The following is an 18,004-nucleotide window of genomic DNA, read 5'->3' on the forward strand; positions in this document are numbered from 1 at the left end:
TGCACAGTGGAGTGGAGGTTAGCACTTCTGCCTTGCAGGTAGACGATCCTGTGTGTGTGTGTGTGTGTGTGTGTGTGTGTGTGTGTGTGTGTGTGTGTGTGTGTGTGTGTGTGTATATATGTGTGTCGCGTCGCGTCTCGGCCTTCCCGGGATCTTTCTGCATGGAGTTTGCATGTTCTCCCTGTGCAATGCGTGGGTTTTCTCCAGGTACTCCAGCTTCCTCCCACAATCCAAAAATATGCTGAGGTTAATTTATTCTAAATTGCCCGTAGGTGTGAATGCGAGTGTGATTGTTTGTATATGCAGCCCTGCCACAGACTCGCGACCTGTTCAGGGTGTCCTCTGCCTTCGCCCCATGTCAGCTGGGATAGGCTCCCAGCTGCCCCCCACCCCCCGTAGATTTCATGTGCATCCTGTGATGTTGTACAGTCTAATTCTCAGGTTCACCATTAGAGCTGTCACACACTTTCTGGCACGTATCCAAATAGATGTGTTGTCTTGGGGCGCAGATTTTCAAAGTACTACAGCTTCTTCCACACAGACTTGCCACAGGGATTTCACATAAAATGATCTTTAGATGATGTTATGAAGAGTTTGCTTACTTATTAACCGAGTGTTGTGAAACATTTGGTCTTGTGCCAAATAAAACACTTGGTCTGAGGCAACAGGACAGCAGTCTCTGCGTTTACAAAGATTGTGTAGAATAGTGTTGATCTGACGTCCTGTATATGAGGCTGACGTGATGTCACAGATACTCCAAATGACCAAATAAGGAAACTGACACGAAGTAGGATTTACTGTGGTCAGAGTGACTTTAATGAGGAGAGAGCAGCAGTGGCGGGCAGCTGGGGTCGATGTGTCGCTGTTCTGAAGCACACCTCGACTTTAGTGGGCGAGCTGCTTCATTTTCTTAAGGAAAGAGAAAAGAGGAAGCAGTTCCGCCCGCAGAAGCTGTCTGGAGGCCAAAGAGAAAAGAGCAAAAACGAGAAAAGGAGCCAGCAACGACACCGCCCGATTCTGAGCTGAAAGTGAAGCGAAAAGGCGCTGTTCTAGAAGTAGATGTTGTTGGTCGGACCGATAGTGGAACTCCAGCACGACTTTGGTTTTTCACGTGTGGAGCTCAACTCCGTGGTTGTGCGCTGAAAACGTCGATGAAGAAAAGAAGTTTCAGTTTGAAGCGGCACCGTGTTGGTGTCTTTTGCTAACTTGAACGTTCCCAGGCGGATTTCAGCAGCACTTCGAGTTGGCTTTTTATCCGCTGGTGGACAGTGTTTGTTTAGGACAAATCCCAGTTCAAAATGAGTGGAGAAGAGGAAAGATTCAAATTGGTGGTTGTGGGAGGAGGAGGGGTGGGGAAGAGCGCGCTGACCATCCAGTTCATCCAGGTACTGACTGTACTACATGTTACACAACTGTCATGTATAGGAATACCGTCAATTTATGTTAGATGTTTCAGTGTCTTTTTAAAAGACTTACTGACAATACAGGGTAATCATAAAAATCTACTTGCATTTTGTTTGCAGTGTGTAGTCCATTACAGAGAGCATCATGTTGGCTTTAGTTTCGTTAAAGTTCTGTTGCATTGTTGTCACACGGTATCAGTGGTGACAGAAATAAGCATACGTAGACATGATGTTTGCTGTGACTGGAACCTACTGCAGCTATGAACGGTTGTAGTTGAAATCTACTGTTTCACAAGTCATGATTTGCAGTTGAATGTTAAGAAATGTCACACATTTTTTCGTGTCTGGCTATGACTGCCAGATTGATCAACAGTAGTTTGATGAGGGGGGAGCTCTGCAGTGTCTGAGATTCGACAAATTTGGTTCCTTCGTTTTTGCGTAATTATCTGACATAAAGACAGACAGACAAATGGTACTGACAAATATAACTTAATTGACAAAGACCCTCTGAAAATCAAGTGTTTATTGTCTTGTTAGCATGGCGGTGTATTGATGATGGTCTCAGAAACACAGATTCAGATTTCCAGGGTTTCATGTGTAACAAACCTAAGGAACTAATACTGTTAGCTTGTAGGGTAGGGCTCCTGTAAGTTTATTTGCTTTTTCCACTACAGGACCAGGTCATTTTAGGGCAGCCTGAACCTTTGTGTGTGTTCTGACCACAAGAACTGCCCCTGTAGAACCTCTTTTAGGGCTGCTTTCTGTAGATCTGCATATTCTAGAAAGAGTAATAGTGTGGAATTACATCTAAGTCACTTTAAAGGAGGAAATGATTATTTTCGTGTAAAAACTTCTAAATTCGTAACTCTGATACATAGAGATGGGTTTTTTTGGGGTTTGAGCAATGAACTGAGAGGAACGTTAACAAAAATAGCATTACCACATGGGGTGTAAAAGGTGTGAAGTGACTGAACAGTCGCGTAAGGCTCAAAATTGTATTTTCCATGTTACTTTAGTACTCACATGTGTTGCCCTGCTAAAAGGAGGTACAGATTCTTTTTTTAGCCAGGACAAAATTGGTAACAAATTGCCCTTCTTCAATAGGCATCTAGGATGGAATGAAATATTTTTTGGAAAAATTGTAGCTTGTGATTAACACTGAGTGTGTCCTACAGTCATACTTTGTGTCAGACTACGACCCTACCATCGAAGACTCCTACACCAAGATCTGCACTGTGGATGGAAAGGAGACCCGGCTGGATAGTAAGACTGCATTACATTGGACATAAATACATGATTCACATTGTTTGTTAGCATAATTTTGGGGTGTGTTAAAAGCTTAATCTGAAAGCCAAGTGTGTGTTGCACTGTGATTTGTTATGAGACAGACTGCATGTTTGTTCTTGGGATGTTTCATTGCCTAGTTAGGACTTGTACGAGGCTCATGTTGTCAAGATAGAGTGTGTGTATGCACGCTGGTGTTTCACCACTCTGTATAATGGAATCATCAGATGTATACAGATTAACCGTGCAGAGCTGCTGTTTGTATGCCTTGGCTGCTCCATATATGATATGTTTTCAGCACTGTAGCCTTCATAATGCGATAATCTTCTCATTACTTTGCCCTTTGCAAATATAGCTGGAGATCAGCATTGATAAATGTAAGCTTCTTTGGAGAACAAAAAAAGTAAAAAGTCATTATCACTAAAACCACAAAGAAATTCCACTTATTACATGGTATTCTTTGCATCTTAGAGTGATGTGTACACAGATGTTGCAGTGTGCTGTGGGTGGCTGGTTTAAAGGGTGAGACTAACATGTTATGGCACAGAAATGTTCTTTCTAATTGCAAATTTAGTCCTCAACAGGAGCATGGGCTTTCCTAGCTGCAGCTCTTTCTTATTCCAAACAAATGTGGTATGGAGAATGAATTTATATTGAATTATTGGTCAAAAACTAAAATTACATTGAGTTTAATACTACATTTTACATGAGGAGTATTTTTACCTTCATCAGTGGACAGAATGTGTTCTCATTCACACCAGTAGAAGATAATTGTTCAGACACCTGAAGAACTGCAGGACGTGGTAGTGCTTTTTGATTACTTTATGATTTTTATAGTTTTTCAGAGACATATCTGTCAAAAAAAGAGATGCTGACTTAAATCTAATGACAAAACATGATCAGCACACACCTTATGCTCCCAAGTTAAGACATTATTCTCTTAGCCTCACGTAACTCCTGTATTTACAATAAGACTCTCAGATTAATGCCATATACTGTGATTTTCCATGGCTGATTATATAAAAAGTCCTTTATCCAAAAACAAACTTCAGGAACCAATCTTCAGGAACCAGTTCCTCTTCAAAATTAGTTTCTGATTCAAACATGCATAGCTGAATTACAGTAATGTCACAACTTGACATTGTGTAGTACAGAGAAGTTTTTTCAAGTAGAATTGTAGGTGAGCTGGTGTGCTTGAGTGGGGATGGGTTGGTGGAGAGAAAGGCAGGAACTTTATAGATCTGCACAGTCCAGAGGAAGCAACAGTGTAGAGTTCCATCTAAGACATTTGAAGGCAGGGTAGAATTTTTTTGGAAAAAAAACTTCTAAATATATAGTTTTTATACCCACAGATGAGTTTTTAGTGGTTTAATTGTGACTAGAGATCCAATCATGCTGTGTGTAATGTAAATAATGCTGAGCAGGCCCAGTTGATTCTGATTTTGTATCAAGATGGTAAGAAGAAAAGATCTAAGTGAAAAAGGTTTTTTTTTGTTGGGGACTCTGCTGGCATTAGCTTCAGCCACAAAACTTAACAGGTTAGTACTTCAATAGTAACAGTGACATCTGCATTAAAATCTGTGTGAAAGATATCAGTAAGCAGGGTGGGAGACTGGTTGACAGTGCACTTTTGATAGCTATGATGCGGGTGCATTAGTGCCATCTGAAATAAAAATAGACAACTCTCCAGGTGACTAAGAATGTCAATGCAGGATATGATCAGACTCAGCAAGAACAATCTGTCAACAATTACGTACACAGATAAATGCACTTTTGAGAGTCCAGTGGTGCAGAAACCATAGAAACCAATGGGCTACAGAGATGTGGATACAAGTAAGTAGTGACAAGAGTTTTTTTCAATTGGGTGAGTGAATATGTGGTGTACCCCAAGAGAACAATACAAGCCCTGAAGGCTTGTCTCCTAGAGTGAAGGAATCCAGTGGTTCTGTGTTTTTTCCTGGGATGTTACACTTGTCACCTTGGAGGGAAGAGTGACTGCAAACCAATACAAAGTTGTTGAGTGACCACTTTTAACATACAATGAAAAATTCTGTCATGATGGGAGTGGTTTTATCCAGTGCCCTCTTCCATATGACACGAGGAGCCATGGAATGATTTTATGAGAATTGAAATGATGTGAGTCACGCTATGTCTTCTGCAGTCAAGAGATTTTAGCATGGGGTACTTTAGACAGACATGGATGAATAGCTGTCTCCACTACCATTATCAAAACCCCATAGGAGGAAATGGCTTTTGGAAAAATGAAGTTCATCCTTCCAGCAGAGTTCCAGAGACACTGAGAACTTGTGACGATGAGCCACGAAGTTGTTCTGGCACCATGTGGTGGCTAAACATCAGACAAGGACAAATATTTGGACATAATGGCCCGGTTTCCCATACAGGAATTAAGCCCTAGTTCTTGACTAAATCACATTGTAAACCAGGACTTACTGAAATGGCTTTCTCAGGCATGGATTAAAATAGTCTCAGACTTGTCCTAGTCTTGAGTTAAATAATCTCCTTTCTTGAAGGGAGACTAGAGCTAATCCAGGTCTAAATCAAAACTTAAATTAAACCTGGACAGAGGCAGGTTTAACTTCAGACTAAAGGCTGTAGGCCTCACGGTGCATGATGAAAATGGATTACTGTACCTTGACTACATCAATGACGCTGAAAGACCACCACCAAGACCAGAAAGAAGATTGCTCAGAGACACAAGTAACCCGCTGAATGAATTTGATGACACAGATTTTTGTGACAGTTTTCATATGTACAAATACAATGCAGCTAAAATCTTTTGTTTGCTTCAGACAAAGCTTTCATGTGACTCAGTGAGGGGAACCCCTATACCTCCTTCCTTACAAGTACTTATCACCTTGAGGTTTTTGGCATGTGGAACCTTCTGACCTACCAACTGAATATTGTAATGACCCACATGTTCCCATGGCAGAAGTAGCCAATGACAAAACTGGACACACTTACAGACCACCTTTGCTTTGCAGCACTTTTTATAAAAAATAACTGGAGTGATACACAAGTGATGGCATTTGTGTTGTTATGCATTACATTTTGTGTTTTCTGCCTAATGTATCATATTTTGAAAATGGCGAAGATGAAGATAAGTGATGGAGATGGTTCATTGCTTCAGAAATTTTGGTTGAATTATTATTTCATTGTAATGTTTTTAATTCACAAAGGCACAAGGTTATCAGAGGCTTTGTTACAAAGAACACTGACATATTGCTGCTGCTTCATGTCTCTCCATCTCTTTAAGGGACAACTCAACATGAAGGATTTTCATCTTGAATTCATGTTCTTCTTTTAAATATTGTAAAACGCACATGGAACTCTATGGCAAGTTTCTCATGAATGGTCAGCCAGTTCCCTCTTGGCCTGCAGCCTGGGTTGGAGATGCTGGCTGCTGCTGCAGGTGCAGAGGGCTGATTTTCTTAACTCTGCTCCGGCCCCTCTAACATCTGGTTCAAGCTCCGTTCATCTTTTTCTATAAAAAAATTCCAATATTAGATATAAGATTTCAATAACTGAGGCCATGATTTTTTTAATCAGAATGCAAATGACAATGCTATTTAGCTTATGCTAATCTGCTGGGGAAAATAGTACACATTAAAGCAACTGAGTATTGGACTCCCCACCTGAACTGTCCAGATGATCATCATCTGGGATACCTTCCAAGGGTTGCTGGCTTTCAGTTATCCTAGTTATCAAGTCTCCTCGGTCATATGTCAATATAAGAACGTGTGTGTGTGTGTGTGTGTGTGTGTGTGTGTGTGTGTGCATGTGTGTGCGTGTGTGTGTGAGTGCACGTGTGTGCGTGTGTGCGCCAAATGAGAAGACACACATTTCAAAGTGAATGAATAGTACAATCAGGCCATCATAGATAATGTAAATTTATCTTACCCCTGAAGTTGTTGGAGAGTCCTGTTGGTTACTTTTTCATTTGAGTTACATTCATTCAAAATTGCAGTCAATGCCTTTCTTTTTTTTGCTTTCTGTCGTTGACTCATGATGTTTGTCTTCAATTAGGTACTTGGAAATAATTTCTTTTAAAGTGTCTTGTCGCTTTCACTGAAGTTTTTTTGAACACTTTCTTTTTCCTTTCTCTGTTATAGATCAGGGGTCAAACTCCTGTTCCACGCACACACGCACACACACACACACACACACACACACTGCTAAAACTTATATTGGATTATTCCACTCCAGGTTTTCAGAGCACCCTCACCTCGGCACCATGTGCATATTGTTAATCTGATTCGGCTTCCAAAACATGATCTGAGTTGTCCTTAATTAACTTAGTCTGAGACTCTGTAGTCTGGAACTAGTTAATCTGAAGTTAAATACATCTCAGAAAGCAACTGGATTAGTGTGGATTAATGTAACCAGATTAATTTATTCCTGGTTTTATTTAATCCCTGAATGTGAAACCGAGCTAATGTGCTTTGGTGCTGTGTTTAGGCGGCAAAATTTTTATTTACAACTTTCATTATGTGTGTATGTTAGTCTTGGATACAGCCGGCCAAGAGGAGTTTGGTGCGATGAGGGAGCAGTACATGCGCTCGGGAGAAGGCTTCTTACTGGTGTTTGCACTCAACGACCGGGGCAGGTAATGGCATGATTGTGTGTGTGTTCCTTGCTCATTAGCTCATCCATAAGTGTGCACTGATGACATCTAGGTTATTTCATTGTGTATTTGAATGTGAGATGAGTAATGAAACAGATAAGTGACCACCATGAGATTAATTTTTTTTTGCTTTTATCATTATTATTATTATAAAAAAGGACGTTAAGTTTAAGTGTTTTTATGCATTCACTGAAAGTCAACAATGAAAAAAATATAGATTTTTGGTTTATTAACTCTAAATAAACTAAACAGCAGGACCTTCATGAGTTTTTTTCTATATTTGTTTATTAATGAGTTGCAAACCTACAAAAAGGTGACAGAAAAATTTGAAAATTAGTAATGGAGTCTCCGTAACATGTGCCTCTAGTCTATACTGTAAGTGAGCTCAGTGTGCTGCATGGTTGGTCACCATACGTGTCACTTTGTGGCAGTCAGTGTTTCTGCTCATGAGGAAGTGCGGTCACTTGTGACTGGTGGTGTAACTGATGTAAGCACTCACTGTCCACCCTAACAGATACAGGAAGTGGATTCAGTATCATTGACTAGTTTAACCCACACATCTTACACACACTCTAAACACTAACTATATGAGAAAGAAACTATATGTGTTGCAAAACCTTTCCTGGGATACCATATTTGACGATGTTAGGTTTAAGAGTTGTTGATGACTGCCAGCCCAGCGATTAATTGAAATAACCGATTACTGAATGATGTCAACACGTGATCTGTTGATATAAATATGTATAATTATTTATTGAATTTTTATAATATTTTCGAATTGATCCATTATATAGATATTATTTTTTCTGAAATCCTTCAGCTTAGTCTGATAAATGCGTTTTTTTCTGTACCACTACGCTATTATTCCATCATGGTATCAGTTGTTTTTGGCTTCAGTCTGTGGTTGGGTGCAATCACTTCTGCAGATTCAGAAAATGGAAGCAGCAGTTTCCGACTTAGTGGCAGCAATTTATTAATTGCTGTTAATAATTTAACCAATTAAAAATATATATGAACTGATAGGGCAGAAGATGACTGTCATGCATGTCAGACAATGTACTATAGCACCTGGTTGCACGACCACATAGAGCTTCTTATTGTTTGATGAGATAGAAAACCACAACTCATTTGCTGTGTTACCACTGTAGCAACCTGAGGATACAGTCGCTTGGACTACAGGCAACTAATTGTTAGCAATCAGAGAGCATTGTGTGAGTTTAACAGGGCCACCATGACAAAGAGTTTTGTGGCTGTTAACGGTATCCAGTAGCTGAGGGATTAAATTGTCCACTGCTTTAAAGGCGAATTTGATGTGTCTGATTTTAGTACAAGTGGCTATATTTCATTTGTCTTACTAATTGATTAATCACTGAATGATCATGCTGATGAAGACTACTGAACAAGAAAATTTTTTTAAAATTTGCATCCCTAATTGGACTACTTAAAATTTTCACAAAGCAAACGTAGTTTTTACACTGGGCATGACAGCAGTTTGAGTGTAATGCACTAAATTACTGTTGCTATTCTTGTATCTGTTTTGTTTGCAGCAGAGCTAATGTGCATTCAGGCTGTTTTAACAGGGTAATAGATCTGCACCATTTACTCAACCACGCCAAAGCTCTATGGTTGGCATCGAGCATATGGTTGTCCATAAATTGATATGAAAAATGCAAATATCGATCAATGTGGCACAGTCCTGAAGATATTGTGAAGAACCGAATACTTTGACAAACTGCACAAATCTGACGATTTAAAAAACAGTAGGACTAATGAATTGTGGTCTGTGCGCTGTACAATAAACTGATTCATTGCGGCTAATGCACAGTATTTAATAACACTTCTCTCTATTCTTCCAACAGCTACCACGAGGTCCAGAAATTCCACACGCAGATCCTAAGAGTGAAAGACCGGGACGACTTCCCCATGGTTCTGGTTGGAAACAAAGCTGATCTGGAACAGCAAAGAGTGGTAACGAATTTCTTTATGTACTCTCTGATGTCAGAGAGTTTCCTCACTGTTCCTGGAATATAGTGGAATGCACGCAGATGTACTCCAGAGGGACTGTCAAGGAATCCATCAGTGTTTGCTCAAAATTCAGAGACGTCAGCAAATTTCTGGTTCAGTTTCACTACAGTTAATGTTAACTGCTTGCTAGACAGACTGGCTCAGACACAGCTGTGACCTGGGCACGCTGGACAACCACAACACAGAAACAAATAAATAGTAAATAAACATCATATTTCCTACATGTCCCATTTGTAAATGCAAAAACCATTTAAGCCAACCGTAACCTACTATGTCTTATCTGGCCCAAACACTTACCATACAAAAATTGGACTGCTGTTTATCGAAATATAATGAGTTTTCTCATGGTCTTTGGATTTATTTTGAAAATATCACTTTTCTTTTCTGTAACTTGAGGTTTTTCTTCCTGTCTTTGTAATTTTCCCACTTGTGTGACCTTGTCTCATCTTCCAGTCTGCCCCTTTGTGTATACAAGATTAGGTTGAGATGAACTATGTCATGCTTCAAAAGCAGATAGGGCACGCAGCAGTCAAGACGGACAGTTTCCTCCTGCCTTCAGTTTGCACAGGCCATCAGAAACACAAGGATTTATCAAAATGTTCCATATATCAACACCATCTTCAATGGTTTTAATTATAACAGATTAGCTTTTTAAAATGCTAAATAGGCCATCTCTGATCTCTGTTTAAAGTTCAACCTCCATTTTACTTGACTTCTCATGTAAATCGACATCAGATCGGTTTGTAGATGAATCAGCTGAGCAAGTAAAATGAAATCACTGATAAATGGCCAAAAACAGAAGAAAGAAATCCAAGAAAACAGAAATGGATCAGTTATTGTACAGTGTAGTATACAATAGGATAGAAGTATATATGGCATGCAGTTTATAAGGGCTGACTAGATGATATTATTAACTGTGTCTGCAGATCTCCAGGGAGGATGCTCAGGTATTTGCTAGAGAGAACAGGATCTATTACATGGAGGCTTCAGCCAAGAATCGCTACAATGTGGATGAAGCCTTCTTGGAGCTGGTGCGTATTATCAGGTATGGTTGTCATTTTTTTTAAAACTCCATTTTAGTTTGCAGCCCTGTTGGGGTTGGCATAAGGGGTTGGAAATTTAAAATATTGTTCAGTTTGTCAAACTATATACTGCAATAATTTTCCATTATGCTCGACTGCAAACATTGCATTCATATTTCTACTTCATCTTTTTTTTATTTTTCTGCTTTGTTTGGTTGTACGATTTTCTCACCAGACACTGAGAAATCTTCTGGTCCACAATTTCACATTTAACATATGACTGCAGGTTCCTTAAGCTAGGAATCAAAAAACAGCCTTGCGTAAGACGGTGCAGACTTTTGTTGTCATATTTTTGACAACTCAGTTGGATCTGGAAAGCCGGGTAGGAGAACAGATTGGGTGTTTGAAGGTCTCTCAAATATTAAAACATTGTACGATTTTCCATTTGCTCATAGACAAGATGTTAGAACTGAATTTACATCATGATGGCAACTAGCTTATCTTTTGTCACAACAATCATGAGAAAAACAGTAGAAATACAACTTTCCCGTTATAAAGTCATACACCAGGAATGTGTGCTTGTATATATTTGATTGGTTAGTGCAGCATTTCCCCTGAGGTGCATCAACACTTGAGCATGGTTCAGCCTTTTTTTCACCCCCAATGTGCTGATGGTATGGCTCAATCTAAAGGAAGGAGGTAACTGTTTTTTCTCCAACAGCTCCTGTCTGACTACAGGCTGATATCAGTGAGTGTGTGGACATGTTGGTTTGTCCAACAAGCATTCTCTGCTGTCCTTTTATACAATGTTGGTTTAGGGGTTGACTGATAATTGGCCTGAATGATTATAGGATCCGATATTCGTTATTTTTCTTTTATTCTTGCTATGGTTATTATCTGTTTAGTTATTTTTTCATATTGGTTCCCAGTAAAATGCATATAAAATGTGCGATTTTGGTTGGGATGCATTCACCTCTCTAAAGTCACCAATCTGTGACTTGGGTTCACAGAGTGGTGACTTTATTGGCTTCACATCGTGAAAAATGTTAATAAAAACTAAAGAATAGTTGTTGAAATGTTCTCTTTTAATGAAACATGGAAAACGAAGATAAAGGCATTTCAACAAAGTTTTAAGTTGGAGTTAAATTTTGACACAAAGATTTTTGCTTGTACTGGTAATGCAAATCATTTCCAAATGTCAGATATCAGTCTTGTTGATTAGTAGTAATCAATGTCTATATCAGCCCTGATAACAATGTATTGTACAACCCCTTGTTATTGTTGTCAGTGCACATGCAGTAGGAATATTGTGGCTGCTGTTATTGCACCACTGCTGCCAAACACTGAATATACCTGCAACCTGGATGTTACCTCCATAGTCCTGGCGAGATTTTAAGTGTTGTAGTGTGCTCTTATAAAACACTTTTCTACTGTAGTTGTACTCAAAGTGTTTTACAATATTTCCTATTCAGATACACATTCACACACCAGTCTCTACAGAGCTGCCATGTCCAATTAAATATATGCAGCCACACATTGCTGGTGTATGACTTTATAACTTGAAAATGCAGAGGGACAAAGGATTGAACTGCCAGCCTTGCTATGAGTTGACAGCCTGCTCTATCCCTGAACCATTGCCTCCCAAGTCAGGCAACAAATCAAAAGCAGAACCTGTGTCCATGGATTAATACCTTAATCTCTATGACCAAGAAATTCCCTACAGCTTTTTCTCCTAAGACCTCTTAAACGTACATGAATCAGTTTTGCGGATAACAGTACATCAAATGACATTGCGTAATGTGCAAAAGGGGATGCTGTGCCCGCTGTGAGCAGTAGCAAAACTTGAGAATGATTGATTCCTCTTGTTTTATATCTCCTCTTCTTAATTCACAGAAATTTTCAGGAAATGGAAAGTCCTCCTACTCCAACCCATCACACAGGGAAACAGAAAAGTGGTAGCTGTCCCTGTGTTATCCTCTAAGCATTGCTGCACTGGACACCAAATCAACTCTCTACAGCTTGTCCCAAAAGGTGTGTTTGAGACAGACACAGAAAGAGAGAGAGAAAATTATTCAACATTCACAATAAATTACAACAACTAATAGCCAAACACCATATAAAACAAAAAAAAATACATACGATTGACTCGTGTCCAAAAGTGATTCCCAGGCCCTTTAAGGAAAAATGTTTAGAAAGACTTGATAATTGTTTTGAAAAGAGTCCAAATCTGCCAATTTTACATAATTCTTATGTTCTACTAGCACACTTGCTATTACTAGACTGATAAAGAATCACACCCCTGGCCTCTGTCCATTTTTGATTTGCTGCTTAGACAAATTGCCATCTTTGCTTGGCCAAACAAAAGAATCAGCAGTTTATCTTCTTAATTTTTTCCAGAAGGAGAACAAGGCAGACAGACAGACATCATTAAATGTCTATGTAGTAAAATCACATGAACGATTTAGCTCCAATACTGTCACTTTAGTGTCCAAAAAGGAGCACATCAGAAATGTACATATAACATTATAACTTGCTTGTGAAATGTGTCACTCCCAAAGGCACGCCGAACATCCAGATGTTGTCATGTTCCACGACTTCCTGCAGGGGGCAGCAAAAGCCCCAGAGCAGAATTATTACTCCGCTGCGTTCCTTGGTGGACTTATGTGATGAGGCTTTGTCTGTCTTTCTGTGTGCAGCATTACTCAAAAACGGATTTGAATGACATTTTCAGGAAAGGTCAAAAATGACACAAGGACCACCTGATTAGATTTTGGCAGTGATGCAGCTTATAGTCTGGATACACGGATTTGTTAAAGATTTCTGTATTGCGAGATAGCGGCACTGCAGCACTATGACAACAAGCAAACACTACGTCAGCAGTCTGCTGGCGATCACATGATTGTGATCCTACTGCAAATTGACCGCTGTGGACTTATCGGGACTTATCCGTCAGAAATGATATAAGGAACAATTGATTAAATTGTGGGAGTGTTTCCAAGTCCCATCAATTCCAGCCGCCTGCTACATATTTAGGTCATGCGATTCAGTATCCGTACATAACGTACACATGCATGACACATGCCTGTGCTCAGTGCAAGGTCATTTTTTATTAAAGATTTCATCCGTCGGAAATCATACAAAGACTGAGGCCTTGTCCACACGTAGCAGGGTTTTTGTAAAACCGAATATCCTGCCCCCTCCATCTAGAAAAAAAACTTACGTACACACCACCTTGTTTTTAGAAAAAAACTTCATCCACACCTAACTGCATAAGTGCATTTTTAAGCACATTCATAAGCATGCCGGACCTTTAGGTGGCAGTAGTTCCCCAAATCCTATCCAATCAGAGTAAGGTGGTGGAGAATAACCGTCCTTAACGTCGTCCTTCGCCTGTGTTGTTGAATGTGGAGCAGTATCTGGGCTTGTAAAAACAAGCAAGTAAAAAGCGCCTGTACAAGAAACAGCGCCCAAAACCTTGTGAGAGCATCCATACTGTTACCGAATGTAAACACAGGTCGCATATGTGACGTAAGAACATATTTTGTCGCAGGCGGTGACGTTTCGAAACGCAAAACCCCGGTTACTGATGTCCACATGCAGACGCATAAAACGGAGAATTCGCAAATCTTCACGCTGGTCGGAGTTTTTTAAAAAGAATTGTTTTTGATGACGTAAATCTGCGTTTTCGTGTGGATGATAGGCCGAATCGTAGAAAAATATCTTCGTTTTGTGAGATACCCGGCTACGTGTGGACAAGGCCTCAGAAGCTTTGGTGGAGTACTGCACTCTGAGTGCTTTTCTTGTTCCAGCTGCTGCATCTCTTGCCTCCTCACCATCTTTCCATTTATGTTGCCATAAAGAGGCAGAATATTGAAACTTCCATAAATAACAGATATGATTTCAATATTAGATTGTGCACTATCCAGAGAGACAACAGAGACCCATTCATGTCTTACACTAGGTGGATGAGAAAGAGGTTTATGTATTGTATTGTACTGTCAACAGTGTTTATATACACCACAAGAATTGTCAATAATAATTTTGTTATACATTGTGTGTGCATAATGACAATAAAAGCATTCTATTCTATTAATACAAAAATGGTTTAATGTAGGTTACATGAACTACAACCTGGCAATATATTATAACAGCAGCACCTGTTTCTAGGTTTACACATTTCATTATTTGACCTGTGGGATGAAGATGTTGGAAATACTGTGGAAATGCATTCTATATGAATTTTATATTGATGTTAGATGGTCTGCATTCTGATACTAACATTCTTTTTCCATTTGTCCCAGTTGTCACTGTGAAAACATTATGTGTATGTAAATAATGATGTTTTTCGCAGAAATCGGTGACAGACAACTCACCTTAATAAAAGTCTAATCACTTTATTACATATTAAAACATTTATCTGAACTTTGTTTTGTTGTTTTTTTAATGTCTTGTATGACTCATAAAATTTCGAGAATTTGGATTTTGTTGTGTCAATTATTGGTCAATGTACTAATGCAGATTTCAAATTTTACATCCAATCCCCTAGTGCTATAGAACCAAAGGTGTTAATTTAGTCATGTGAGCACTGTTGTCCAGCTTAGACGCTTGACATTGTAGTTTATGTACTGTGTTGCCTATGTATGGTAGCATGCCCCATTTTGGAAGTTGACATACAAGACACGAATGTCCTGTACTTTTTCATAGAAAATTATGCAATGTTTGGGCCAACACATCACTCAGTGTGGTGCACTCCTGCTAACTTTAAAACAGCGGGTTTAAAACAGAAACCAGTCCATACATTTATTCCTATATTATTTATAGTTATCAAATCAGGGAGTGACACATCAACAGCCTAATGATGAATAATGGCCACATTTCTCAACATTTCTCAAAGTCATACACCAAACTGAGACTTCTGCAGCCATCAGTGATTAAAGATTACCTTCAAACATGAAATACATAAAATAATAATTAAAAAAACACTTTGAATAATAGATACACATGGACAAAATTGTTGGTACCCCTTGGTTAATGAAAGAAAAACCCACAATGGTCACAGAAATAATTTGAATCTGACAAAAGTAATAAAAATTCTATGAAAATTAACTAATGAAAATCAGACATTACTTTTGAACCGTGGTTTAACAGAGTTATTTTAAAAATAAACTCATGAAACAGGCCTGGACAAAAATGATGGTACCCTTAACTTAATATTTTGTTGCACAACATTTTGAGGCGGCTGCACAGTGGTGTAGTGGTTAGCACTTTCGCCTTGCAGCGAGAAGATCCCTGGTTCGCGTCCCAGCTTTCCCGGGATCTTTCTGCATGGAGTTTGCATGTTCTCCCTGTGCATGCGTGGGTTTTCTCTGGGTACTCTGGCTTCCTCCCACAGTCCAAAAATATGCTGAGGTTAATTGATCATTCTAAATTGCCCGTAGGTGTGAATGTGTGAGTGATTGTTTGTCTCTGTATGTAGCCCTGCGACAGACTGGCGACCTGTCAAGGGTGTCCCCTGCCTTCACCTGAGTCAGCTGGGATAGACTCCAGCACCCCCCGCAACCCTAGTGAGGATTAAGCGGTGTATAGATAATGGATGGATGGAACCTTTTGAGGCAATCACTGTAATCAAACAATTTCTGGAACTGTCAATGAAACTTCTGCACCTCTCAGCAGGTATTCTGGTCCACTCCTCATGAGCAGACTGCTCCAGCTGTCTCAGGTTTGAAGGGTGCCTTCTCCACACAGCATGTTTTAGCTCCTTCCACAGATGTTCAATAGGATTTAGATCAGGGCTCATAGAAGGCCACTTCAGAATAGTCCAGTGTTTTCCTCTTAGCCATTCTTGGGTGTTTTTAGCTGTGTGTTTTGGGTCATTATCCTGTTGCAAGACCCATGACCTGCAACTGAGACCAAGCTTTCTGACACTGGGCAGCACATTTCTCTCTAGAATACCTTGATAGTCATGAGATTTCATTGTACCCTGCACAGATTCAAGACACCCTGTGCCAGATGCAGCAAAGCAGCCCCAAAACATAACAGAGCCTCCTCCATGTTTCACAGTAGGGACAGTGTTCTTCTCTTGATAGGCTTCATTTTCGCATCTGTAAACATAGAGCTGATGTGCCTTGCCAAAAAGTTCCAGTTTTGTCTCGTCTGTCCATAGGACATTCTCCCAGAAGCTTTGTGGCTTGTCAACATGCAGTTTGGCAAATTCCAGTCTGCCTTTTTTATGACTTGTTTACAACAATGGTGTCCTCCTTGGTCTTCTCCCATGAAGTCCACTTTGGCTCAAACAACAGCGGATGGTGCGATGTGACACTGATGTACTTTGACCTTGGAGTTCACCTTTAATGTCTTTAGAGGTTGTTCTGGGCTCTTCTGTTACCATTCCTATTATCCGTCTCTTCCATTTGTCATCAATTTTCTTCCTGCGGCCACGTCCAGGGAGGTTGGCTACAGTCCCGTGGATCTTAAATTTCTGAATAATATGTGCAACTGTAGTCACAGGAACATCAAGATGCTTGGAGATGGTCTTATAGCCTTTACCTTTAACATGCTTGTCTATAATTTTCTTTCTAATCTCCTGAGACAACTCTCTCCTTGGCTTCCTCTGGTCCATGTTTAGTGTGGTACATGTCACCAAACAGCACAGTGACTACTTGTAACCCTATAAATAGGCCGACTGACTGATTACAAGTTTGTAGACACCTGTGATGCTAATTAGAGGACACATCTTGATTGAACATGTCCCTATGGTCACATTATTTTCAGTCTTTTCTGTTATTTTTAAAATAATTCTATTGAACCATGGTTCAAAAGCAATGTCTGATTTTCACTGGTTAATTTTCATAGAATTTTCATTTATTATTACTTTTGTCAGATTCAAATTATTTCTGTGACCATTGTGAGTTTTTCTTTCATTAACCGAGGGGTACCAACAATTTTGTCCACATGTGTGGATAGATGTTTCATTGTCAGGCAGGGAAATTTATCTTGGGCTTGAAGCAACTGCCTCAGACAGCACATTGAAAACACTGTAGAGCACATTTACATAAGTTCTTAGGTTATACAAACAACCTCATGCAAAAAATGTGCCTGAATTCACAAAGACAATAGTTTCAAATGACAAAACCACATATAATCAACCAGTGCTAGAATAATACAAAGTATTGAAAGGAGAGTAGTTTCAAATAGTTTTAACCATCAATGAACAAAAGCCAAGAGGTATAAAAAGACTTGTGCTTGATATGATTTCTCCATTTAAAAAGTTTAATTACCTGGTAAGAAATTCTTTAAAATTCTACCCCTTCCTCCATTGAAAAATAACTTATCTGAGAAGTTACAACTATTTTTCATTTCAAAGCTTGTTAAAAGCTAGACTTTTTTAGTAAACTTTTTTAGTCAATCTACAGACTGTGCTTCAGGATGAGATAATAATGTGTGATGCAAATGGTGAAATTAATAAACTAGAATGAATGAAGATGACATAAAAACAACTCTCAGAACAGAAACCTGAGGAATTTGAAGCATCTAAAACTTGCATCTGACTGCCTGGGGGGGTCATATTTCTTTTTAATACTGGATGATGATCTTATGTCATTATTGAAAGTCAGCAAAGGCTACTTTTA

General features: G+C 39.3%; 1 protein-coding gene across 2 annotated transcripts; it reads left to right on the forward strand.

Moving 5' to 3' along the window:
• The first annotated feature begins 772 nt into the window (after positions 1-772).
• Positions 773-14,856, forward strand: rras (RAS related). Of its 2 annotated transcripts, none has more exons than XM_023286709.3 (6): positions 773-1,385; positions 2,579-2,666; positions 7,209-7,311; positions 9,189-9,297; positions 10,281-10,385; positions 12,270-14,856. In XM_023286709.3, exons 1-6 carry the CDS (start codon positions 1,299-1,301, stop codon positions 12,333-12,335), a joined length of 558 nt encoding a protein of 185 aa, XP_023142477.1. In that variant the 5' UTR covers positions 773-1,298; the 3' UTR covers positions 12,336-14,856. The 2 variants fall into 2 exon arrangements, with proteins under 2 accessions (XP_023142477.1, XP_023142476.1); XM_023286708.3 differs by having other exon boundaries at positions 782-1,385; positions 10,281-10,399.
• Positions 14,857-18,004: the final 3,148 nt, after the last annotated feature.

The sequence above is a fragment of the Amphiprion ocellaris genome, chromosome 19 (assembly GCF_022539595.1).
Source record: "Amphiprion ocellaris isolate individual 3 ecotype Okinawa chromosome 19, ASM2253959v1, whole genome shotgun sequence".
NCBI classification, from domain to species: Eukaryota; Metazoa; Chordata; class Actinopteri; family Pomacentridae; genus Amphiprion; species Amphiprion ocellaris.

What these genes read in the sequence shown, in the direction of transcription:
- rras (XM_023286708.3), top strand. Translation starts at nt 1,299, where the DNA reads ATGAGTGGAGAAGAGGAAAGATTCAAATTGGTGGTTGTGGGAGGAGGA. An exon ending in TGACCATCCAGTTCATCCAG is followed by an intron (nt 1,386 to 2,578) that starts GTACTGACTGTA and finishes TGTGTCCTACAG; the next exon opens with TCATACTTTGTGTCAGACTA. An exon ending in ATCTGGAACAGCAAAGAGTG is followed by an intron (nt 9,298 to 10,280) that starts GTAACGAATTTC and finishes CTGTGTCTGCAG; the next exon opens with ATCTCCAGGGAGGATGCTCA.